Below are 26,382 nucleotides of genomic sequence, written 5' to 3'. Positions count from 1 at the left end.
TCTAGCTTGCATGCTTTGGCTTATTTTTTATGAAAGCGGAAAAGGAAGGTGAAAGAAAAAATAAAACAGATATTTAATATGCAGAATTATAAATATTTTGTCCTAGGGACTCGACTCCATCTGATCATTTTGTTGATCATTTTTAAAAACCTGTAACTAATCCTACATGGAATGGATAACAGAGAGGCCAGAATAACAGTAGCCGTTTTAAAGACTTCCCTTGGGGCTGGATTTTGACAATTCCCACCACTTTGTAATTTTATTGATAATGAAGAGGATGGCACGGAAGGGACTTTAGATTTTTGCCAGAAAAGCTAGTTAAGGACAATCAATAGTACATCATTGGGAGAGTTTTGTGATAAAAACCCTCAGTTACCCTGGCAATCCATCACTTGGCCATACAGATAGGTCAAACGAAATTATATTGCGCTTATCTCTCTACACCAGAAGAGTAACAGAGACGCCGATCAATAGGCTTATATATTGTTCTACTTGTGTTGTAATGGAAATGATGTCTCGCTGATTTAGAGCCCTTTGGCCTCTATACACCAGTGATACTGGTCAGATGTGAGTGTTGTCTTATCCCATGAGTATAGTTCAGCACAAGGATAGACACATACCTGAAGTTTTCTGTGTTGGAGGAACATAAAATGACGCAATACAGTTCACAAGTGCCTACTTATGGGTTCTTATGAAAATCAAGTTCACATCTGATCGCTATGTGAAGTTATGCAAAAAGTAAACAGGAAGGAGAGCAGGTTACAGAAGGGTCCACCAGGCTTTCTGTGTTATCCTAGTGGTCGCCTTATGCAATAAGCTTAGAACAGCCCTCCAGCAACTCTCGTGGATTTCTGCTGGGTTTTACGCGTAGATTTGCAGCCAAATACCAGCGTGCACCCGTTTCAATTCAGTTCTCATGGGTTACATCGCTTTTTAATGGACTTTTAAGTTTAAGTTCTTTTTGCAAGAAAAGACATAGGGCTATCTAAACTAAGCTTTCGGTGGTCTCGTGTCTAATGAATTATGGAGGGTGCGCATGTGCGTGAGAAGCGGACCGACGCATCGACAACACATCAGATCGTGTTTGTAGTCGAAAAGCATTGCTTATAAATGGACAGCGAACTGTAAACCATTAACTGACGTCATTGCTATGATAAAACAAGCTTATATATCCGCCTGTCAGACAAAGTTTGCTTGCGTGGACATGTGAAAATGAACCATAATCTTTAAGAAATGATCAATGCGCTTTGAAATAGCCTTGTTTAATCGCCTTCTGTTGAAAGATGCTTGAATGTTAGTTGTACTGTCATACAGTTGGATGAAATGTTTGACCATGAACCGACTGTTTTCCCTTACTTAGGTAGTGTTGAACAAACTAGGCTACGGAAGACTTTACGCGAAGTGTCACCACAGACGCACTTGTTTGCGTCCAGTTTGAAGTCCTGCCGAACGTGAACGGAGAGCAAAAGGGGAGAAAAGTGAGGGAGTGAAACGGGCTAATTACTCAGTCCATCCCTCATTTCCATATCCACAGAGAGTGTCTACTGGCGCTCGGCCAATCCCTCGTGCAGCGCAACGTAATCCATGACCCTCTATCAATATAACGCCGACATGCGCAATCTGCGCTACGGTAACAACATCTAATATCTCTTATTCGCTGACCCCGGGACTGTACGAGATTGCCTGTGTCCGATGTTTCTGCAGATCGGAGCGCCAGAGACATGTCCCGAAGAAAGCAAGCGAAACCCCAGCATCTCAGATCGGACGAAGAGGAGGGAGCACAGTCGAAAAAAAGTCAAGATAACGGTAGGCTATGTGTATTGAAAATATGATCATCTATATGAGTCTGTTCTTTCTTTAGACCTTAAACTACAAGTTTCTTTTGTCAAAATATGGCAATGTTTTATTGTTCTGGAGTTGTGTCGAAACCACTGTACAGTGACACATAAGGTTCCTTTGAACTTTGAATTTGCGACTTTAAATTGTTTAACGAAATAGTTGATTTAGTAAGAATAGCCAATAGGTTTAAATGTAGCCTACATCTAAATGTAAATGCAATGTTCAATTCGTATGCCGACAAGAGGAAACTTCAGAAAAAGTTTTAACGGGAGTTTGATAAAACAGCATTTCCAACAGATAATTATTTAGCTCGATTCTGTGTGTATATAAAGGAACATTAGTATGAAACAGAGTAATGTGTGCTTTTGTAAAGTTGAAAAATGTCGATTAGCCTATATACGTGTCCAACGTACATAATTGACACTCAAAACAAACAAGATTTCTACTTATTTATGCTGTCGTGGTTTTTAGTGTTTTTTAAATTTTAGCCTTTGAGTATTTAACTAACAATTTATTATAAATTCATTAGAAATAGTTGTACAGTCATGGACATGATGTTATCCGCGCACATCATTTGCTTTATAGGCACTGTACAGGTATAGAGGCCTATTTATTAATTTCTGTGTTTTATGTAGTGTGTTTTCAAACCAATTTGATATATTTTGATCTTTAATTAATTATTCATTTTTACCAGTAATAGTAGAGACATCTATAATAAAATAATCTACATGTGTGCTTAATTATGGGATGAAGTACACATATTACTGTATTGTTATATAGCCTATACTTGTTTTAAAACCTACAAAAGTGGCTCATTTCAAGACCTAAACAAAACCTTTAACATTCTTCTGTTTTCGCCAGAATAATTCCTTTTGTCATGGTAATGTTGTTATTAACGTGGACACATAAAAAAAAAAAGTCGAAGCTGTGTCTTTATTTAAGTCACGTTTAAAGTATTTAATGCAACACAAAGATCGACCTAAAACAATAGAATCAGGGTTTTGGTTGAAGACAGATAGTAAAAAAGGTTTATTGTTCTTCAAATAAGTTCTAATTAGATGAATCAATTGTCATCAGGCCTGAACTGTTCGAAGTATAATTTGAATAACGGATTCGACTGAAAATGTGAAACTTTGTAAAACAGTGTTAATGCATACTTTTTTCTCTTAAAACTGTTAACAGTGTAACTAGCTACATTTGATTATATTTTTAGCGAATTTTGCCAATATAGGCCAAGCATATATAAAGAGCATGGACTATTTAATTTCTACTGTTAAAATTATTATTTTTATTTTAACATTAGTCATCCTGACCTATAGTATTTTAAAATGTCTTATGAATAATGTATATTTAGTGCATTAATATGCATGCTTGAATATACTGGGCATGTTAACTAATATATATATATATATATATATATAGGCCTATATATATATATATATTAGTTATATAGTTAACTAATATATATATATATATAGGCCTATATATATATATATATATATATATATATATATTAGTTAACATGCCCATATATATATTAGGTAAAAATATATAAGGTATAGTTTTCAAAAACGGGCACCCTGCTTACATTATCATTATATATATATATATATATATATATATATATATATATATATATATATATATATATATATATATATATATATATAAAGGACTTGGCATGCATTGTTTTATGTAAACATTTTTATTTTTTATGTAAATGTAAAATTTAACTAAATTTTTTCCCAAAATAATGTGATGAGTAGATTTGATTTCAAAACAAAATCCATGTACACAATGGGTATACTCAGGCTTTTCCACATCGGGACATATCTGATTGTTCTCTCTGCACAACTATTCAGACTTTCGTGTTTGTTCTTACATCTACTGTGGATGATCATTAGGCCTCTACAGCAACGATTATCTCAGGAAAGCCTTTTTAGCCTATTTCTTCTGGCATCTGAGAGATGTTTAAGAAATTTGTCATTAGAATCTCATGTCATAACTTTTGTGTGGCTTATGTCGAAATTATCCTGCTAGGAGTGTAACATCCTCAAAGCTAACAAAACCACGGTTACCAGCTGAGCACTCTAGGAATCTACCAAGTTTTTCAATCTTTGTAGTGGCTCATGTCTGTCTTTCTGATTTAAGAATCTGATAGATTTATCTTATGAACACAGCTGTGGTATTTGTTTCACTGGGGTGTCTCCATAAGATGTTTTTGTTTGTTTGTTAATCTATTTGTACGATTTAGTGAATGCTAATGTTCTAATGTTGCTAACGTTGACCAACGACTCATTGTAAAACATTTTAAAATTACAAAAAATATTTGTAACATGGGCCTTAAGATAACTGATCAGCCTCACTAGATCAATTTCAGTTTGGTCTCACCATTCCGTCTTAGAGTAATTCCGGACCACCCACCCAGTTACTGGAATTAAATGAGCAAATGACCCATATGGTAACTAAGGGAGGCTCACAAACACTGAAAAGACACATAACAACAATTGACCTCAAAATTATTTCTGATATAATCTGTCACCCATTTTTCCTCCACCTCAAGTATTTGTCTTTCCCAGTGTCTCTCTAGCAAAATATTTGTATTAATTTAATCTATTCATAAACATTTGTTTCTGCAACATCAGGGGGAAAATAAACGAAATAAAGCCAATCTGCTGTGTGGTTTTCTATTTTTCACTAATATATCAAATTTTACAAAATAATCAAGAAAAAAAGAAGAAAAAAAAAAGAAGGGAAAGACAAAAAGATATTAATTAAAAAAAGGAAAACACACAGACACAAAAACCACAGTAGTACAGTATTTATGTGTTAAATTATTTGTGCGTATATGTTCCTCAGGAATGTCTGGAAATTTAGTGCATACATTGTTCATAAACTTTAGTGCCAAGCCCATTACTGCTCACCAGTGAATCGAAAAGCCAATTACTTCTAACAATTTCTACGACGTATTGTATTTAAACACGATGTAACCAAGGCCTTTAATTCTCTATAAAAATCAGAACCAAGTATCAAAACAAAAATCTTACCTTATTTTATGAAATGTATAAATGTTTTGGCTCACATAATAATTCTACTGATTCTGTCAGGAAATGTCTCTGAACAGTTCTACTTATTAAATGGTCATGCTGACTTCTAATGAAAGGATCCATTTTTTTTTTCTTTTTTTCTATTTAAAAAAAACATGACCAAATATTACATGTTTTGAAATTCATTATACACCATAAAAACTGAAACTCTTTTGTCAAGGTTGCAGACCCTCAGAAGTGACCGTTACCTATTTCACTCAACAATATCAAGTGGAGAGGAATTAGTTCTTGAAATATTTCAGGAAATAAGAGTATTTGATAGCAATGGAGAGTTCAGATTAGTCAATCAAAGACTCAATTTGCCCTCGACTGACAGTGCAGCTGTGAATTGTATAAAAACATTGGAAATCAATAGCTCCTATAGAATTTCATTAAGCTCCCGTATATTCAATAGATAGGTTGCATAATTTGATGGATTGTGCAAAGAAAATTATCATCCAAATCTTTGGAGCATGAGCACAAAGAGGCTAGGTTTCAGTAATTGGTAAAGTGGTACAATTGATTTAGTTTATCTCTATTGTTCATTCTGTTGAGAATAGCTGTGAAAAATCTATCATCTCAAGAATTTCTATTCACATGCTTTCTCTCTGTGTCTTTATCTCCCAGCATTTCTCTTGAAGGGAGGCGATGAGGAGGACAGCGGCACTGAGAGCCGCAGTGGGGGTGAGGAGACACACGTGTGTGAGAGGTGCTGTGCCGAATTCTTCAAGTGGTCGGAATTGCTGGAGCACCAGCAGAAGTGCATGGATGACCCTCCTGTGCTGATGGTAAAGGAGAACGAAGAAAAGCCTGTCTCCCGAGGATCACCCACAGAGTCCTTCTTAAGCACCCACAGTGACTCAGCAGAAATTATGAAGGTTATCGAAGACAATGCTGAGTTGGTTGAGAAAGTTGATGAGAGCCTCTGCATGCCTGAGGAAACCCAGTTCATCGACGTGGATGAACAAATGGATATTAGTTTGTCTGGGCATAAGACATCCAACTTCAGCACTCCACCACTCGAGAATGAAAACCCGCCCTCTTCCCCTGCACCATCTATAACCAACCATCACGACATGCCCAGCACCAATGTGACCCTTGAGATCCTTCATAGCACCAGAGTGGCTGTTGCTCAGTTCTCCCAGAGCATTCACTGTGCAGGGCCTGCAGGCAAGTTGAGCTCAGCTGCAATCCCTATTATTCTAGAGCAGTTAATAGCTCTGCAGCAGCAGCAGGTTCACCAATTACAGCTCATCGAGCAGATTCGCAGCCAAGTTGCTGTAATGAATAGGCAGCCCATGCAAGCCGCCCTTAATCCGGCCTCGAAAAGCCTGCCATCTGACTCCAACACTTACAATTTCCAGGGCATCGCTCCACCCCCTGTACTTCCGCTATCTGGAGTCATGCCCTCTGCAGTGAATGGGCAGGCCTCAGTGTCCCAGGCTTCTTTGCTTGTGAGGCCACCACCGCTGTCTTCACAGCCAAACTGTGGGCAAACAAACTCTCGAGCAATGGACAGTGCCACTGTTTCCTTAACAAGTTCAAGCCCTCTCTTCAGCTACAGTGGGGCTTCCCCACTCTTGCCAACCTGTAGTGGTTCACTCTCTAATGTCAGTAACACCCTACCCCTAAGCACTCCCAGCACACTACCAGCTTGCCAGAGTAGCCTCCTTAGTCCTTCTGCCAATCTACCATTACTACCTCAAAGCCCCCCCAACGGAGTCATCTTTCCCAATCCACTGGCCAGTATAGCAGCCACTGCCAGTGCATTAGATCCACTTGCTGCCATGATGAAGCACCATAAGAGCAAACTTCCCAGTGTCTCCATTTTTGACAGCAAGCCCAGTTCTGAGGATCCATTCTTCAAGCACAAGTGCAGGTTCTGCGCCAAAGTGTTCGGGAGCGATAGCGCATTGCAGATCCACCTGCGCTCACACACAGGTGAGAGGCCCTTTAAATGTAACATCTGTGGCAATCGGTTCTCAACAAAGGGAAACCTCAAGGTCCACTTTCAAAGGCACAAAGAGAAGTACCCTCATGTTCAGATGAACCCATACCCAGTCCCAGAATATCTGGACAATATCCCAACCAGTTCTGGGATACCCTATGGAATGTCTTTTCCTCCTGAGATGGTAGGACCTACTTGGTTGGACAGTAAACCTGTTCTACCAACAGTGACGTCCTCAGTGGGTCTGCAGCCACCCACAGTACCAGTTATTGAAAGCTTAAGTGACTCATTAACAAGTACACCCTCTGAAAGATCTCCACACAGGCTTTCACCAGCCAGAGGTGAACTTACACCTTCGTCACCCAATCCCACTGGCACTGAGACAGATATGTCAACCATGACATCCTCCCCTAAGTCAAATGGAGAAGGAGAAAATACACCGACCTTCAGTGTAGAGGAGGTGCACCTGCCACCAAACAGCATGACCAGAAATGTAAACGACTTCAACTCTGCAAACCACAGGTTGCTTCCACAGTCAATAGGGATATCTGTTAAGGGCAATTTGCCTGAGTCCACTGACGCAACTCTAGCAGTTAATAAATCCTCCTCTCCCCCACTGATCTCTGATCAGTTTAAGGCCAAATTCCCATTTGGTGGTATCCAAGACTCTATGCAAACATCAGAGACATCGAAACTTCAACAGCTTGTAGAAAACATTGACAAGAAGATGATGGATCCCAATAAGTGTGTGATCTGCCACCGTGTTTTAAGCTGCCAGAGTGCACTGAAGATGCATTACCGCATCCATACAGGGGAGAGGCCATTTAAATGTAAGGTTTGTGGCCGATCATTCACCACAAAGGGAAACTTGAAGACTCACTTTGGTGTTCACCGTGCAAAGCCTCCTCTTCGGATTCAGCATTCATGCCCGATCTGTCAGAAGAAGTTTACTAATGCTGTTGTGTTACAACAGCACATACGCATGCACATGGGAGGGCAGATTTCCAACACTCCACTTACAGAAACCATCTACGAGAAAGATGCCGATATGGAGAGTTTTGACAGCATGAGCACTTATGATGATGACTGTCTTGATGACATTTCATTCGAGGATGAAGGGGATGTCTTAGAAAACAATGAAAACACTCCGAGCTCCTTTTCGGACAGTCCACCTCCAATTTCATCTCTCCCAACCAGTGTATCAGAATCTAAAAATGCAGGAGGTGACTTATCTGTCAGTCTCAGTCAAACGAATGGAAAAAAGATTGCCAGATGTGGACCTATGGATAATGATCAACACGCTCTTGGCTCTACTGCCACAGGAGAGATGGAGAACCAATGCATGGGAACTAGTTTAATGTCACAGTCATTCAGTTCTTTTCACATTCCTCCCTATCCCACAAATAATCAACCTGAGGTCCAACATGAGCATCCAGCCTCTCTGAACCTCTCCTCTAAAATCCCAGAGGCAACATTGTTAGTAAAGTCAGAAAGATCAGATTGTCCTGCAACAAATTTAGTTAATGGGGTGACTCTTAATCAAACAGGAATCCAGTCCATCAAATCTACAGTCAAGAAAGAAAACCCTTTCAACGTGCAGAGTTTCAGTAAAGAACATGGTAAGATAAAACTGCTATATGATACTAGTAATACATGAACACATTAGTCCTAAACTGTAACTACTTTATCAAATTTTATTTTGCTGTTGATCTGTTTGATTATACCTTTAACTAATGTATTTATTCTCAGATAATGCTCAAAGGTCTGCTGAACAGGATGCTAAAAATGCACCGACTGTAGTTAAAATGGAGATGAGCGCTTGCAGTAGACCGTACATGCTAAAAGAGAGGCCTTTCCCTGCATTTGGCCTGCAATCTCCTGCTCTCCGATCTGAGATGATGATACCAGGCATCACCTCTCTTACTGGACCACCCTCTAACCGACGGACCCCTAAACAACACAACTGCAGTGCATGTGGGAAGAACTTCTCTTCAGCCAGTGCCTTGCAGATCCATGAGCGCACACACACAGGTGAAAAACCCTTTGGCTGCTCAGTCTGTGGTCGCGCTTTCACAACAAAGGGTAATCTTAAGGTATGTGATCGTTCTGATTCTGATTTTTGTTAAAAAGCAAAGTTCTTGGATTAAAGTTAATGTTAATGATTTAAAACTTCATATGATGATGTACAGTATGCCTATACTGTTCACTCATTCCACTGGACATCAGCATTTAATTCTAATGAATCTATGCTTATGCATTACACATTGTGTCTTCACATGCATTATTGCTCTTTAATGGTTATTGTGCTACAGACACACACCACTGGTGCAAATACCATATTTTTTTAATTTTCATTCTGTTTGTGCACAGGTGCACATGGGCACCCATATGTGGAATAACACACCAGCTCGCAGAGGAAGACGTCTGTCTGTGGAAAACCCCATTGCTCTACTTGGTGGTGACGCTCTAAAATTCAGCGAAGCATTTCAGAAGGATTTAGCAGCGCGGGCTATAAATGTGGACCAAACCTTCTGGAGCCGATATGCAGCAGCTATAACTAACGGCTTAGCCATGAGGAACAATGAAATATCCGTTATTCAGAGTGGAGGAGTCCCTCATCTCCCTGCCATTACTGCAGCCACGGACAAGGCTATCACTGGAAACAGCCCACCAATCACAGCCCTGGAAAAAACAGGCACAGATAGAAGTGCTGGACAACACTTTTCCATGATGATGGATGACAAAAAAGACATTGGAATCAATTGAAGTAAAGTTGACATATTTTTTCTCCTTAAGGAATGTTGAGAATAAATATGTATTGATTTTTTATTAGATTCTATTAAACTCTTTAGAATGTGCTACATTCATGTGGGAAAAGTTTATGTTGCTCTAATGGCACATGCTCTTTATTCTTCTGTCATAACTGAGGCCACGATTAGTTTTAAAACTATGCTCACTGACTGAAACTTTACACTTGATTAAAGGGCATTTCTTTGAGAATAAAATGATTATTTATGATGTAAATATGTATTTTATTTTTCTTATTTTTGCAGTAAAACTTTCATGGGAAAGGGAACATGTTTGCATACATAAAAGAAGCTTTTCATTCCCACACTTTAGTCTTAATATAGCTACAGCTCAAAGTATGTAGCTTAACCCCCAAAAAAAAGAAAGAGTCATTTCAGTGTCTTTGAAAAGATCTGTATTATTCTTTGACATCCCACTGCTTTGCTGCTATGCAATGGATGCAAACCGTTTATTCTCATGCAAATGAAGAACACCATAATGAAAGCCAGTGTAGCTGCCATCAACAATGAAAGGTTCCATCTTATACCAACCTGTTATTATATTAATGATGATTATGTGTTTTTCTCTGCATTGTTTACCTTTACATATGAGTGCTAATAAAGATCTCAATTAATAATAATACAAAATAAAAAACACCTCTCAACTTTGGTTGTAGAGTTATCTATGAAAGCCCCTTTTGCTGCAGGACAATTCAATATCTTAATTTTTTTTTTTTTTTTTTTTTAAGTGTGTTTTCATATAAAGAACAAAATAAATAAATGTTTCCAGAAACATTATGGGACAAGGGAAAATAAAACAATATACTTATATGTAATGACAGCCAGTCAGATCTGTCATGTTCATGTAATTATTTTTTCGTAGTGCAATTTTGTTTTCTTACAGTATATAATATATTGTTTAGATATCAGTTAGAGTTGGGAACACAAGTTTTTCATAAGATAATAAGGTAAAATGGTGAAACAAGAGATGGGGTATTTTATGTGTCCTCTGCATGACAAAGAGACACTATTTTTGTACTCAAATACATTATAACAGGAATTAAACTGTACACCGGGTTTCCTTGTCTGTCTGCACATCAGTATTTTTACAGGGAACATCTGAGGTGGGCTCTCAAAAACTGACAGAACTGGATTTATTTATAAGATGCAGTATTGCCACCTCCCTCAATAAAGAAATGTCAAACTATTTTGTTTGTTTTACTTGTGCAACCTCATTTTTGTTTCTTTGCAGTGTTCCCATGATCATGGAAAATCTAGAAATATGAGATTTTGAGTTTGTTTTTTTACAGGCCTGGAAAAGTTGTGGACATAATCAGAGGAATTTAGTTATGTAAAACATTTAAAAGTCTTGTAACTTCTCTATAGTGAATCTAAAGTTTTACTAGTTATTCACAACTCTAAAAAATTGAATTGGCTAGAAATTATTTGTGCATGCAATCGACTTGAAATGATTTACAGCAAAATTATAATAATAATAAATTCTTATTCTGTTATCAGACAACTTGAAAAGCTATGAAAATTAATTGGTCAAAAGGTGTGGGAACCCTGACTCACTCACTTACTCACTCACTCACTCACTCTCTCTCTCTCTCTCTCTCTCTCTCTCTCTCTCTCTCTCTCTCTCTCTCTCTCTCTCTGTGTGTGTGTTGTGATGTGACCATGGGAGTCAGGCAGTGTTAATATTATTATAAGATAATTTAATAATTATATTAGTGTTATGTTATTTATTGTATATTCATGTTAATAGCAAAGCGTAAGCTTTAGTTGGGAAAGCTGATATAGTAGGATAACAATTATAAGAGACATACGTTTAATAACTCATCAAAGGTGAAAGCGTATGAATTGAATCAAGATATAAAAATAAATTTAGGAAATAAGGTAGTCAATCAATTGATTAATTAATATCTAACCAACAATCTTTTCAAATAGAGCATCAGCAAACATTTCATTCACTTTGTTCCGGAAGTGACGCCGTTCCCTGCGTAGTTGAGTAAAGATGGCAGACAGCATCCCTCAAAGAAGAATTCGAGAAAAACAGCGTATTATAATGATGGGAAACCTGCTTGGTGCGTAGAATTTTGAAATATGATATTAAACACAGCTTTTTTTTAAGCATACGACTGTCGTATGAGTTATTATAATGTCTTATCTGTTGTTGTCGGGTTTGTTTATGCTTTTGTTCCGGGGTTTAGTGCTCACGAGCTAACAGTGTCAGATTACAGCTGATCAACACTGTGATAGGTCACGAGAGGATACGAGAGTCCCTAGGCGATGTGTGTTAAGATGTATTGTCATACTGGTTCATACAGGTGCATTTATAGAAGAACATCTCAAAGAATTTCTCACGAGCCCTAGAAATAATCATAAAACATCTCATAGTACATTTTATGAGCAATTGGTACATTCATAGAACCTCTCATAAGCCATTGTTACATCTATATATACAACATTTCATACAAGATCTCATGAGCATTCAGTACATATCTAGAGCATCTCATGGATCTCATTAGCCTTAGGTACATTCAATCATCTTACATGATGCTGAGCGGGTCAGGATGCTTTATTTCTGCAAACTGTTTTCCCACGGTTTATGCGAGACCAAGACGCCAAAGATACTCATTTAGAAACTAATGTCCATCTGGTTTTCCTGAGCTGCATAAACAGCCGACAGCACAGTGACAGGATCAGTATTTATGGCATCCAGCTGTTTGTCGAATACTGACATTCTAAGGACCACTTGTGGCAGTTCTTCTCGAGAGTATGGATCTAAACCAAAGTGATTGCTTAATTTGATTTCATTGTTTGGGGTAATGCTATTGCACATGAGCACTTTGTAAATCATTTTGTGTTTTCATGAGGAGGAGGAAGAAGAAGAAAAGCAGAATATCTGACCACAGTTAGGATTGATTAATTGGACCACCGTCTGTGCTTGGCTCATACGTTGCTTATTCTGATGTCCTCCTTGATTTATAGGGATGTTTAGTAGATTTGATGGTGATCTGATTTCTTTTAACATACAATTGAATTCAAATATCAGTGGTAGGCCTGTGGGCTGGTCATGTCTTTCATGTTAGAGTACATTATATTGTTTATGTTTACAACTGACAAATAACTTGATCATCTGTATCATTTTCTTTTCATTATGGCCATTTCTACTCAACAGCTGTTGAAACAATTAACAACAAAAAAAGTTATTTTATGATTTATTTATTTTTATAAACATCAAAGGCTAAAGTCCACAAAGACAAATGTCAGAGTGATGTATTTTTGTTGACATACCTCAATAACAACTTGTATACAAAATAACAACCTATTACTCTTTGTAGCGCTAATATTTGTCAACTCTTAAAAACATGAAAAGAACATGCTCAGTACATTTTTCGCCCTAAACACAAAAGAAAGAAGTATGAAATCACAAAATGAAGCTTTATTTTTTTTTTATGACCATTAAAGTAATACGTTGTTCACCTAATAATGAAAATTCTCTCATATTTTACTCACCCTCATGCCATTACAGATGTGTAAGACTTTCTTTCATCTGCAGAACACAAAGATTTTTAGAAGATTAGCTCAGCTCTGTTGGTCCACCTCACAATGGAAATGAATAGTGATTAGAAATCAGAAGGTCCAAAAAAGACGTAAAGGCAGCATAAAAGTAATCCATAAGACTACAGTGGTTTAATCCATGTCTTTAGAAGCATGAGAAACAGGTCAATATTTAAGTAATTTTTTTACTATCGATCTCCACCTTTGATCAGCCTGACCATTAGTTGGCTGAATGTGAATATAAATGCCTCTTCCACTCCAGAATTTGAAAGTGAAGATTTTCAGTTGTGGTGGTGATTTTTATTTATTTCAGTGACTCGATTCTTTTGATTGCATTCACCAAAAAGATGACCATTTCTTCAAGTTACACCATTGAGCCTATAGATGGTGCCAAAAGACTGTGTTTTAAATTATTGTATTGCAACAAAAGTCATTTACGGCCAGAGCAAGTCGTATTCGAGCAAAAATCGTTTCAGCGATGCATCTCGATTCATACTCGAATGATTCTCAAAAGAATCAGAATCGATTTTCTGAGTTCAGTTTAAATCATGGCAGAGCAGTGGTGTGTGCCAAAGACAGATCTGGAAACAAAGACGTGAGTTAAGTGCGTACACTAAAGTCAAGTTATATCCCCTATATCTCTCATCCTGGACTAGCAACTTTCATTTGTGCTTAAAAATGAAAATAAATTGCCTGGCATAGATTTATTTTAAATAATAATTAAATACTATTAAATGATTAACAAAGCTTAAACAAAATTAACATTAATAATATAATCAGTTGAAGTAATAGTATTCAGTGTGTTTTAATGGAGAACCAAATTTTTTTTTTTGTGCTTTTCATTGTAATGTGTGTTCATTGTAATGTGTGTTCATCAATCACTTCTATTCATTAATTCATCTGGCTCCTCTTCTTGTTGAATGAGATTGACAAACTGAATGAATGACATGCAACTTCTCCTCTCATTCAGCTGGTCAGCAGATCATTCATGAAAGAGATTGATTCATTTCATTTGTTTGCGAAGGAGTTTACCAGTACATTCAGTTCATTATTAAACAACACCTCTCATCTTGTTCAGACTTAAATGAACGATTCGTTCTAGTTTAGTGAAGAGGCCTATTCGTTCAGTGTGTCAAACCAATGATAAGCTCCTTCACAGCCCACACTCAAATGCTATTGGCTCACGGTATAGTCAGTCTTTACAGGCACGAAAAGCCACCAAAGCAGTCTTGTGCTTCAAAAAACAGCTTATTGGCTTTGAAAGGGAAAGATGTTTGTGAACGAGTCAGTGTATTGAGGTGAATGAGAACGATTCTCACAGAGGAAAAGAGTGTTTTCAAACTGGCTAAAGGCAACCTGGCTACAGCAAAGATAAAAGTTATATAATTTTTTAGTAAGTGCTGCATCAGATACATACTTCACCAATTACTAGGGCCTAATAGTTTGGTTTACTGTATTTAAAGAAGCAGCTGACTGAGTTTTCTTTGTATCTTTTTTTATCAATGTAGGTGTACAATGTGTTGCAGAGTGATCAAATAAGATTCATGTTCTGTGATCTCTCAAAAATGTGTATCTTCCTGATTCACTTTTTTAGATATAAGGTAGTGTTCCTTTGAAATCATTAGGACTAGAGTTTGTAGGTTGTTGGTGTTCGCCATTGTTTGTGTACTATGTTTCTTTAATAATTTAGCTTACACGACATTACTACCAGAGGCCTGTTCAAACAGCATTGCCTGTATCTGGTAAATATAGATTTTTATTCTTCTTTCAAGGTTCAAGTCCAAAAGGCAGTTTGTGTTTGCATTGGTCACAGAGGCCTAATTGCATGAATTCAGTCTAGCTCTGGAGAGAAATGGAAACTTGTAGGTTTGACGCTAAGGCCAAAGTGGAGCCGGTGCAGAAACGGCCGGTCTTTTGTGTGGATGGAAGGTGATATCCTCGTGGGACACCGGCTGTTTCAGAGTGTTACAATAGTGTTCTGCTTCTCTCGATTCGAGATGTATGTGAGACTGTTCTTGTTGCAGGGAAACAGAATTTGAGAGAGGATCAGATCCCTTAACTTCTGCTTTTTGTGGTCAACCTGTTCATGTAGGTGACTTTCAGACTGTCCTCATTTCGTTGAACAATGTCTTTGTATTTATTTCTGAAGTTGATAATGGGAATATTTAGGGAGTAACAAAAACTGCCAGGGCCCCCATTGATTACATTTGTGGTATGAAATTTTTTTAAATAGCCAACGCACTTTATCATAATTTACTCTGCTTTTGCCATTTACGTAGCTTTCTAGGTTAATTGGGTTCTTAAAATTGTGTATTATTGTAAAGCCATAAATTAACCCACACCACCACCTTGATGAAGGCTTTCTAGGCTGCAATGCGTTAGTTTGTGGAATGTTTTTAACCTATTAGCCATGACTCAAAGTCTTTTTAAATGTAAACCCTATTTGAGTGCCTTGGTCTACTACTTTTGTGTATTAACCCACACAAATTTGGTTACCTATCATTTACAGCAGTATTTGGTGGTGTAATCTTGAAGTGTTTTGGATAATTTTGTTTCATATATCAGATTGAAGACGAATCTTCGAACCTTGATGAGATGCCATTGATGATGTCAGAGGAGGCTTGAAAATGATGAGAGTGATGCTGATCAGATACTGGTGCAACCCAGTGTCCAGTGGAGGGGCAGTGGTGGCTCAGTGGTTGAGGCTCAGGGTTACTGACCAGAAGGTTGGGGGTTCAAGCCCCAGCACCACCAAGATGCCACTGTTGGGCCCTTGAGCAAGGCACTTAGCTCCAGGGGGATTGTCCCTGTAATAAGTGCACTGTAAATCGCTTAGGATGATCTCAAATGATCCCTCCTTTATTAAAAATACAAACAAACAAATAAAAAAAAACATTCATCAAGTTACAGAATTCACTCCTTTCACTTACAAATAAAGTGCCAGTCCATAAAATAGGGGTTGGTAAAAATATGATATCATGAAATCTCGTGGAAATAAATCTTGTGATCTTCATTTGAACGATATCTTTATATCGATTCTTATATCCCAAGATCGATCTTATACTCATTGCTCAACCCTCTAATACAGTAAGTGGAATCACTTGCAACCAAATTTCATGCTATGTGACTAAAGTCAATATATTTACATTTATGCATTTGGCAGACGCTTTTATCCAAAGCGACTTACAGTGCAATTATTACAGGGACAATCCCCCTGGAACAACCTGGAGTTTTGAAAATGATGAGAGTGCCTTGCTCAAGGACACAATGGTGGCGGCCGTGGGGTTAGAACCTCTGATCTTCTGATTAACAGCCCTGTGCTTTAACCACTACAACACCACCACTCCTACATATTTGGCAACTGGCTGGTAAATGTTTACATTTCACTCACCAATAATTGTGTAGTTTAGTCTTGGTGTTTAGCAGTGAGATCCTTTCACAGCGTGTTGAGCGTAAATGTTTTTCTGTGTAATGTGTGTTCAAGACGAGATATTTGCAACCCATTTGTCATTGACTGCTGTCTCTTTTAATACCCTTTCTGTTCTTTAAAGTTAGTTGTTGATCAAAAACTACTACAAACATTTTTTTTTTTTTAATCTAATCATGCATTGCACAGATGAGGTAAAGCCATTTGAGTCATTTAAAGACACTGTTTACAGAAATGCCGTTTTTTGTTAAAGAGACAGTACCGGTTTTAGCAGGTGTTCAACAAATCAATGTAAATAGTACAAATGTTGCAATTTAACAATAAATAAGTAACAAAAATAATATATGACATATAATGATTGAATACATTTATTTGTTCATATTTAAATAGCCAAAATGTGACCACATTTATGAAAAAAGTAATAAAATATAATTAGTAAAATTTATATTTTACTAATGTACCTAGTTAAAAGGTCCCCTGTATAATTAACAGCATTAGCTGGGAGAGAATGTATTTTATATGTAAGCAAAAGGAATATTAGAACTGAAATAAACCTATATGAATCAATATCAAATTGGAATAGAATAGAGAAATATTTATCAATACCCAGCCCTATCCATAAACATAAAAAGTACACACCATTTCAAAAGTATAGCCACAAGATGGAAACATTGATATCATGTTACATGTTAACACGATTTTAGTGTGATAAAATTGCTTATTTTTATAAATAGGTAGCATCTGATAAGAGGTGTACTGAACGGTAGGTGTACCTGTGTATGTATTTTAAGACCAATCTTCAAACTCCGTGCCTCTTTGCTTGACATCAAAAGAAATCAGCCAAGAACTCTGAAAAAATATTGTGGACCTTCACAAGTCTGTTTCATCCTTGGGAGCAACTCCCAAAACCTGAAGGTACCACGTTCATCTGTACAAACAATAGTATGCAAGTGTAAACCCCATGGTACAAAGCAGCCATCATACCGATCAGGAAGGAGACACATTCTGTCTCCTAGAAATTAATGTTATTTGGTGCAAAAAGTGCAAATTATTCCCAGAACAACAGCAAAGATCCTTGTGAAGATGCTGGAGGAAACAGGAAGCCACAGCTCCAAAACTGGCATAAAAAGCAAGACTACAGTTTGCAAGTGCACATCGGTATGTTTGGAGGAAAAGGGTGAGGCTTGCAAGCTGAAGTACCCCATCCCAACCATGAAGCATGGGGAGTGGCAGCATCATGTTGCGGTGCTTTGCTGCAGGAGGGACTGTTGCACTTCACAAAATAGATGACATCATGAGGAAGGAAAATGATGTGGATATATTGAAGCAACATCTCAAGACATCAACCAGGAAGTTTAAGCTCGGCAGTAAATGGGTCTTCCAGATGGACAATGACCCCAAGCATACCTCCAAAGTTCTGGAAAAATGGTCAAGGTATTGGAGTGGCCATCACAAAGCCCTGACCACAATCTGATTTTGCGGGCAGAACTGAAAACGCGTGTGTGAGCAAGGAGGCCTACAAACCTGACTCGGTTACTCCAGTTCTGTCTAGAAGAATGGGCCAAAATTCCAGCAAGTTATCATAAGAAGCTTGTGGAAGGCTACCCAATATGTTTGACCCAAGTTAAACAATATAAAGGCAATGCTACCAAGTACTAACAAAGTGTATTTAAACGTCTGACCCTCTGGGAATGTGATGAAAGAAATAAAAGCTGAAATAAATAATTCTCTACTATTATTCTGACATTTTACATTCTTAAAATAAAGTAGTGATCCTAACTGACCTAAGACGGGGAATGTTTTCTTCGATAAAATGTCAGGAATTGTGAAAAACAGTTGAAATCTATTTAGCTAAGGTGTATGTAAACTTCTTACTTCAACTCTAAATTTCTAAAAACATTCAGCAGAGGTTTGACAGAGAATCTTGGCCTTCACTTTTAGTTAATCAAATGTCACCATTGCCATGAAGCCTACTCTGTGTTTGTAGTGTGCTTGTGCCAGGTTGGCTTGGTTTCTTTCTAACGCTCCGGTAACTGTGCATGAAATACACACACAAGCTCAGGTCGTGTTTTTGGTTGAGGTGTTCTCTACACATCATCAGTCAGGAGGTCAAACACTCTGAAAATATGCTTATCCAGCCAACAATGATGCTGCTTAATGGCTATTTTGAGACATTCAAAGAATATTGCAATTACATTTTGTGTTACGTCAATGAAATGTGGCACAAGTGTCTTTAAAAGAGATATTATTCATTTATGGTTATGAAACTGTGTGCTTCACTCCTCCATTTATTCTACATTATCAGCGGTGCATCTCAATTGTAAGCTGCATATTGATTTTTGTTCTCCTAATGAACAAATGGGATTTCGCACAGCTGACCAGTTTGCTGCTTTCCAGTAATTTTCTGTGTGCTTAGGCAAAGGATTATGAAATGAACAAATAATTCAAGCAGAATAACTCTGCTTATTCAAACGGCCCTATTATTTGAACTACATTCATTTGAGCAAATAATCCATTTATGAATCAGGGTGCTGGCACTTGCAGACAGGAGACAGAAGGGGCCAACACAAATATTATTATTATTATTTTTTTTTTTCAAAGTTTATGTAATTTAGTTCAGTGCCAGCCAAACCAATCGGCATGACTGTGTATACTGCAGAGTACCGGCTCAGCACCTCAGCAGCTTCGCGGTGTCCCGCAGGGATGGCGACAGTTAGATTACATAATGAATATGAAGGTCAACAAAGTGTTTGCTGCTGTCTCTGACCTTCACAGCGAATCAGATGTTGACTTTTAGTAGGGAGTGGTTTATCAGGCATCTACAGGTTTGTTGTTCATTTTAGGCCATATCCACATTAATCCGTTTTCATTTGAAAACTCTGTATTCAGTCATCGTTGTCCAAATTTTGTGGTTATGGAGAGCGTTTATGAAACGCTCCTCTTTCGTTGAAGGAAAAGGCTGTTTTAGTGTGGCTGAGAGGCATAAACATATCAAACTTGACACTATTTTTATTCTACTTCATGCTCCTGGTGCATGCTATTTCCAGAAAAAAAGGTAAAATGTACTTGTGATCTTCTGTCAAAATGTAATAACTTGGTCCACCTCTGAAACGACTTTCTCTGTTGGCTGAAGTCACCAAACCCTCTTATATTTCATCCGCTTCAATCACCTGTCTCCATTCTGGTATTGTCCACTTTTTACAGTCCAATCAATTCCCCATGGATGAAAGTGCTTAAGTCATTATCGTTGAATATTCTTTCACTTAGAAATATGTCATATGTCACCATTCCATATTGACTTTTACAGATTTTACCAAATTGAAATCTGTTCCGCAGGTTTACCTCATAATCAGTACAGACATTGTGAGTAAAATACACAGATTACATATGGGTCAAGTTATTACTAGTAACTGTTAGACAGGTAGAATTCAGTAGAAATTTTAATATTAGCAGAGGATCATTTGAATTTATTTTTGTGATTTTCACATGATGCCGTTGTACAATAATGTCTTATTAGTCCGTATGTACAATCCTTCTTGAGCAGCCTAGCTTTAAGCTCTAGTGCACAATGCTGATAAATCAAAAACTTGCCACTTGTGGGATTCTAGCCTGCAACCTTTTGGTTATCAGCCTGGAATGTTAATCACTAGATGTTTACTCTGCAAAGTTTTTGACTAGCTTATATCTCTGTTCATGGGGTTCAGTGAGCATCCTTTCTCTCCATTTACTTTTATCATGTTCTTCAATTTCACTTTTACTTGGTGTAAGTGTACTGTCTTGTCTGTTTAAAGTTCAAGTGAAACTAGGCCGAGCAGTCTTCACAAACGGTCTCTGTTAAGCTGCTTACAATAATGTTGCATTAACATCAGCTGTATTTCAATTGGAATCAACTCGATGCATGCAACTAGTGGCGAAATCTGCAAAAGGCCTTAATGTTCAAGATCAAATGTATTCTAAGTGATTAATTCAGGGGTTGCAAATTGAAAACTGTTGATTTTGTACAATTAGAGGCAATTATCAGTTGTATTTGTTAGGCTAATTATTTAGTGAGTGATATATTTAAATTAAGACAATTTAGGGGAATCCAAGCCTAAACCGTGGCTGTAGTACTGTGTCCTTCTCTTTGACTAATTATGTCTGTATGTCTGGTTCACACATGTCACAGGAAGGAGGAGCTGAATGATTGGACAGTGTGGCTAGGACATCCTGAGAAATATGAAGAGAAATACACCAAAAATGCCATCAAGAACCAGAAATACAACGCTCTCACTTTTGTGCCAGGGGTAAGGCCATATAAAAATATGTGATGCATGTCATTTTGTTTCTGTGAATGAGAGTGTTAAAGTAGACTTTTTAACCAAGAAAATGTTGTATGATGTTTTTAAATAAACACATATCATTTTACAATACAATTTTTATTTAGTTTATAGCTTTATTTTTCTATTATACATGTGTGTTTGTCCATTTTCTTTTGAAGGGATATTTCACCCAAACTTGTAATTCCTGTTTTCTCACCCTCATGTTGTTTCAAACTTTTATAACTGTGCGTGCGTGCACGCATGCAAGAATCCTGTACTTCTCACCACAATTTTACAGAGTGTTTATCGGAGTTACCATATACTTTGCTAGTTCGAAACTGTCTGGCCATTTTCTGTTGACCTCTCTCATCAACAATGCATTTCCATCCACAGATCTGCCACACACTTTATGTTTTTTTTGTTTTTGTCACCATTTGGAGTAAATTCTAGAGACTATTGTGCTTGAAAGTTCCAGGAAATCAGCAGTTACAGAAATACTCTAACCAGCCCATCTGGCACCAACAATCATCCATGTGATTATCTAATCAGCTAATCTTATGGCAGCAGTGCATAAAATCATGCAGATGTGGACTGTTTGGTGACACACTGAAAAAAAGAATGTGTTGGATTTACTTAAAAAATGTGATGCAAAATGCTACATGTAGGTTTTAAGTAAATTCAACTTATGGCCATTTTATGTCAGCGTAACCTGAAAACATTTGTTAGATATGACACAAATGTTATTTAGAAAGGTAAGTAACACAAATAAGATTTAACAACTAATAGCATGTTATTTCAAATTAACATTTGTTATTGTTTCTACCTAATTTAATTGACTCAAAATAAAATAATATCTGAGATCATTCATTAAACATGATTCCCTAAAGAAGTGCAGATAAAGCTGTACTTAAGCTAGGCACATTCACATGTGCAAGGAAAAATGACATGGATTGAAAAGCATCCAACTTCACCAAAGAGAAAACTAATCACCCAAATGGAGACTTTAATAAACAACTACTTACAGTAAAACAACATAAATAAAACTTAAATCTCTATGGATTGTTAATAACAACTAATTAAATGCCCCAATTAGTTCCTTTTGACAAAACAAACTAAATTATTCAAGTGCAATGGTTTAATAATCGCAAAGGAATTTCCCACAACCTCAGTTCTGTACTTGACTGTTTGAGTCAGTAGTACTTAAAATCTTAATTTTCTGGATTTTTAAGCCAAAAAAGTTCGAGGAACTCACAAATATATTTGCTGGCATTTGGGTCACTTCTGGTGACTTCGGCAGATCTCGCTTGGCTGTTTAAAGTGAAATCTCTACCCCGAGTACTTGCAGCAGATTTGCTCAGTAATCAGGTTAATGTGTAACTAGCTGTGAAGTAAAGGGGGGTAACAGCAATCTAACATATCTTTTTCCACTGAGTGTGTAAGCGATCTACTGTATTATGACCGCTGGCAATGTCTTATTCAGAAGAGTGCACCTTGTGTATGTGCCCTTGGCAAAGAATTTGCAGCTTGTGCAATGAATTATGTATAAGCCAATCAGGTACACCTCCAATGCGCTGCTATGATGCCACATACCTCAGCAGACTGTAATATAACAGATTTTAAAGGAATAGTTCACCCAAAAGTGGAGATTCTGTCATAATTTATTCACCCTCATGCCATTCAGAAACCTGTTTGACTTTTAAGCAAGCACAAAAGCAGATGTTTTGCTATGTATGAGTTAAATTACATGTTTATTTTTTACTCAACTTTTACTCTCAACACACAGTAAAGGATCTCACTACTGAATACTCCACCACTTTACTACACAATCACTGATGAGGCAAATCTGAAGATTTACCAGCCAGTTGCAATATATACATTTTAGCCGTACAGCATGAAATTTGATTGCAAATGCGAGTGAGTTCCTCTCATTATTGTAGAGGGTTGCACATAGAGTAAAAGATAGATCTAAAAATCGACATCGAGATTGTTCAAATGATGATCGCAATGCATTGGAAAGTCAATATTTTTACCCACACCTAATGTTAGAGACTGACAGCCTCAGTCAGCATTCACTTTCGTTGCTTTGGAAAAAATATGCAAAGAAATTGAATGGTGACAGAATGGTGCACCTCCTGTTGTATTCCGCGGAAGAAAGAAAGTCATACGGGATTAAACATGACTATGAGTAAGTATTTTTGTGGCATGCTGATGATCACACGTTGCATCAAATTTTCCAGTTTGTCTTTTGTATTTATTGGTGCTTTCTCTTTCTTGGTTTGTTTAGGTTCTCTACCAGCAGTTTAAATTCTTCCTCAACCTGTATTTTCTGGTGGTGGCTTGTTCTCAGTTTGTTCCATCACTAAAAATTGGATATTTGTACACCTACTGGGCACCGCTGATGAGTACGGCTAACCTTACGAAGGTGGAGACCGATCGTAATCCTGCACCGTTCATTCCACAGTATATCTGAACATGTTTTTCTGCTCTCTGAACTGTATGTAATTTATTTAGGTGTTTTTCACTTTTGCTGTTCCTTTTTTTCCCTTGTTGTTCAGAGCTTTGTGTTGGCCGTCACCATGGTGAAAGAAGCAGTTAATGAAGTTCGCCGCTGCAGGAGAGATAAAGAGATGAACTCCCAGATGTACAGTAAACTCTATGTGAGCGGTGACCACAATATGACTTTACTATATTCTGATTACATGTACTCTGACTTACAATACCAGTCAAAAATGTGGACGTACTAGACTGATTTATTTCTCATGATCTTATAAACCGTTTAATCTAAAGGCTTTTTCTTAAATGCTTTGAAAAATTGAAATTTATGCATTGAATGCCAGCAAGTGCTGAAGTGGTACTCCTTCAATAATGATTGGAGGAAACAGCTTTATATGGTTCCTCAAATTTTATGATCTATTTACCAGCTATTCAATTTTCCCATCTGACAATTCATCTCGGTTTTGTAAATTGTTCTTGTAAAATGTTATATTTATATGTTTAAAAAGTATCTTTTATTAACTGTAAATTTAAAGGGGCACAGGTCTCATTTATTGCTTTTATCCATTTCTAAGTAATTAAAATAAATCAATATTTAGCATAATTGCAATTATTTGTCTGTATCTGCTTCCACAGGAAAAGTGCAAGTTAAAAGCTCCGACATACAGGTTGGCAATTTACTCGTGCAAAAGGTTTGTTGTCTTATTTTAGTCCCTTCCACCCTATGTTGTGCAAGGTATCAGCATAAACATACTGCTATGCGATCCGTCACATGAAATCCTGTCATTCTTTCAGCGGGACATTGTGTCTGTCTCTCCCCTCGCTGTCTGTGGTTCGCTTTAATTGCATGCTAGGGAAATGACCTTGTTCAATTATTCAACTGAACGCTTAAATTGGACTAACGTTACAGAGCTGGAGTCACTAACATACTGTACATATGCCCACATATTGTTGATTAGTTCAGCATAGCTAATAAATTAAAGGAAAGGTTTACCCAAAAATGGAAATTCTGTCATTAGTTACTCACCCTCAAGTCATTCGGTACAACAAAAAGACGAAGTAATTGGAGTTTGGAACAACATGAGGGTGGAGAGGTAAATAATGACAGAATGTTAATTTTTGGATGAACTATTTCTTGTCGACAGCTTATAAGATATAGTTTTATTCTGGAATGATATATAGAAAATTAATATGAACGTCAGATGTTCTAATTTTGTGGAAATATGCAGTGCTTTCTGCAAAGGTTTGTGTGGGTGTACTTTTAAGGCAGTATTCTGTATGAAATATAATCTCGGGAGCTGATCTGAAACACTTCATGGGCTGCAACGAAATAGTTAAATAAAATGTTTATGTTGATACTTTACAAAAATTAGCATATTTTTAATAAGTATTGCAATCAACTCTGTCCTTTATGTGTTTTAAATGGTGTTTGTTTACGATCACATCTATGATGCCTAAAAATATTGCTTTGGTTTTGTACTTGGTTTTGAATTCTACACTAAAACCCTTTTTTTTTTTTCTTTCTTTCTTTCTTAGTTTATATGAATAACATAGAAACCCTGTATGTCCTCTGGCTGATGTGTCATGATTTGTTTTGTAGAATCAAAGAATACCTGCTGATATGATTTTTCTGAGAACCTCCGAGAAGACGGATGTCTTGTGAATTATGTAACTACGAGGTAATCAGTTAAGTCATTAAATTGTGTGTTTGAAATTTCTTTTTATGTACTTTTCTTACACATTGTCTTGGCTCAGAATTTCACTTAAACCTTTTTCTGCATGGACGTGATTTTGAAAAGCATGTATTAAGCACACAGTATTGCAAGCTTTAAGCATGCTTCAATAATCAAATTGAACTGGAATTTGAATAACAGGAACAGGAATTTACTGAATTGAAATTCACAGTCACACAACAGAGGAATTTCATTATTCCCCCACAAGTTTGTGAAATCATAATTATGAATTTTAAATAATTATGCATACTATTTCCGTGATTAAACATGTTCCTCTACTAAGTTCAATTTCATAGTCAAAACCTAATAAAAAGTAACATCATAATTATAATGTGTTGATTATTTTATATGATATAGAGTATTTGGAATGTTCTGCTACCGTAAATGTTCTTCCATAGTGGTCCATACAGTAAAAGTGAATTTGTTATACATGAAATAAATGAATTAAATATACATTTAAGTATGTGATATTTCTAATATTAATCATGCAATGTTTTTGGAAATGCTGTTCTCAATTCAATTCTGAATGGTGCACAACCCATGTAGGCAAACTTGGTATACAGAGCCTAATCAGTGAACACTGACTCTTTTGCCCTTAGAGTGTAAAGACGGTGACCTTTTCTGTCCAATGCCTACTACTATATTAGTCTTGTCTGAGATCAATATGAGCAATATGTTAAGCATACAGAGTTCTTTAGTGCTTGAGGCCAAGGCTTTTCCCACATCAAATGCTTAATACAGAGACAGTGTCCTTCACACGTGGATATCCAGACCTCTTTTCTGTCTGTTAATAGTGATCATGAAAAGAACAGAATCTCGTAGCAGATCACTGTTAACTCCAGTTAAATTTGATATTATCTGATATATTCTAAATAACATGAATGGCAAATTTGTTTAGTTTTCCAGGCTCACGTTTTATTAGAACAGATCAGCTAGATGGAGAGATGGACTGGAAACCGAGAAACACTGTTGATTGCCCTCAGAGACTTCCTGCTTTAGGGGTACGAACCACATTAGACAAAAACAGTACAAAAAGTGTTACATCAGTGTGCTTTTGAAGCAGAAGTGTGTAATTTCTGCACAACTAGCATCACCTAAAGGTGAAAATAATATTTTCAGACAGATTTTCAGAGCCTCCTTTGGTCAATCAAACAGATATCCCTGTCCCAAACTCACGGCACTGGCTCAGCCAGTCATATTGTGTC

The 26,382-nt window shown here is 37.0% G+C and overlaps 1 protein-coding gene and 1 pseudogene across 1 annotated transcript; both read left to right on the top strand.

Annotated features, from left to right (window-relative positions):
- Nucleotides 1–1,371: 1,371 nt before the first annotated feature.
- Nucleotides 1,372–9,999, top strand: LOC127650754 (sal-like protein 3). Its single transcript, XM_052136369.1, has 4 exons — nt 1,372–1,806; nt 5,553–8,492; nt 8,623–8,966; nt 9,244–9,999. Exons 1-4 carry the CDS (start codon nt 1,722–1,724, stop codon nt 9,637–9,639), a joined length of 3,765 nt encoding a protein of 1,254 aa, XP_051992329.1. The 5' UTR covers nt 1,372–1,721; the 3' UTR covers nt 9,640–9,999.
- A 1,340-nt stretch (nt 10,000–11,339) lies between these two features.
- Nucleotides 11,340–26,382, top strand: part of LOC127650847 (probable phospholipid-transporting ATPase IIB) — a 55,678-nt pseudogene continuing 40,635 nt past the window's right edge.

This window comes from Xyrauchen texanus, chromosome 10 (assembly GCF_025860055.1).
Source record: "Xyrauchen texanus isolate HMW12.3.18 chromosome 10, RBS_HiC_50CHRs, whole genome shotgun sequence".
In the NCBI taxonomy this organism is placed as follows: Eukaryota; Metazoa; Chordata; class Actinopteri; order Cypriniformes; family Catostomidae; genus Xyrauchen; species Xyrauchen texanus.
Note: the sequence above shows the minus strand (reverse complement) of the source record. Positions and strands in the feature narration are given on the sequence as shown.

Coding starts and splice junctions, on each gene's coding strand:
- LOC127650754 (XM_052136369.1), top strand. CDS start 1,722: ATGTCCCGAAGAAAGCAAGCGAAACCCCAGCATCTCAGATCGGACGAA. Junction 1,807..5,552: donor GAAAAAAAGTCAAGATAACG/GTAGGCTATGTG, acceptor TTTATCTCCCAG/CATTTCTCTTGAAGGGAGGC. Junction 8,493..8,622: donor GAGTTTCAGTAAAGAACATG/GTAAGATAAAAC, acceptor ATTTATTCTCAG/ATAATGCTCAAAGGTCTGCT.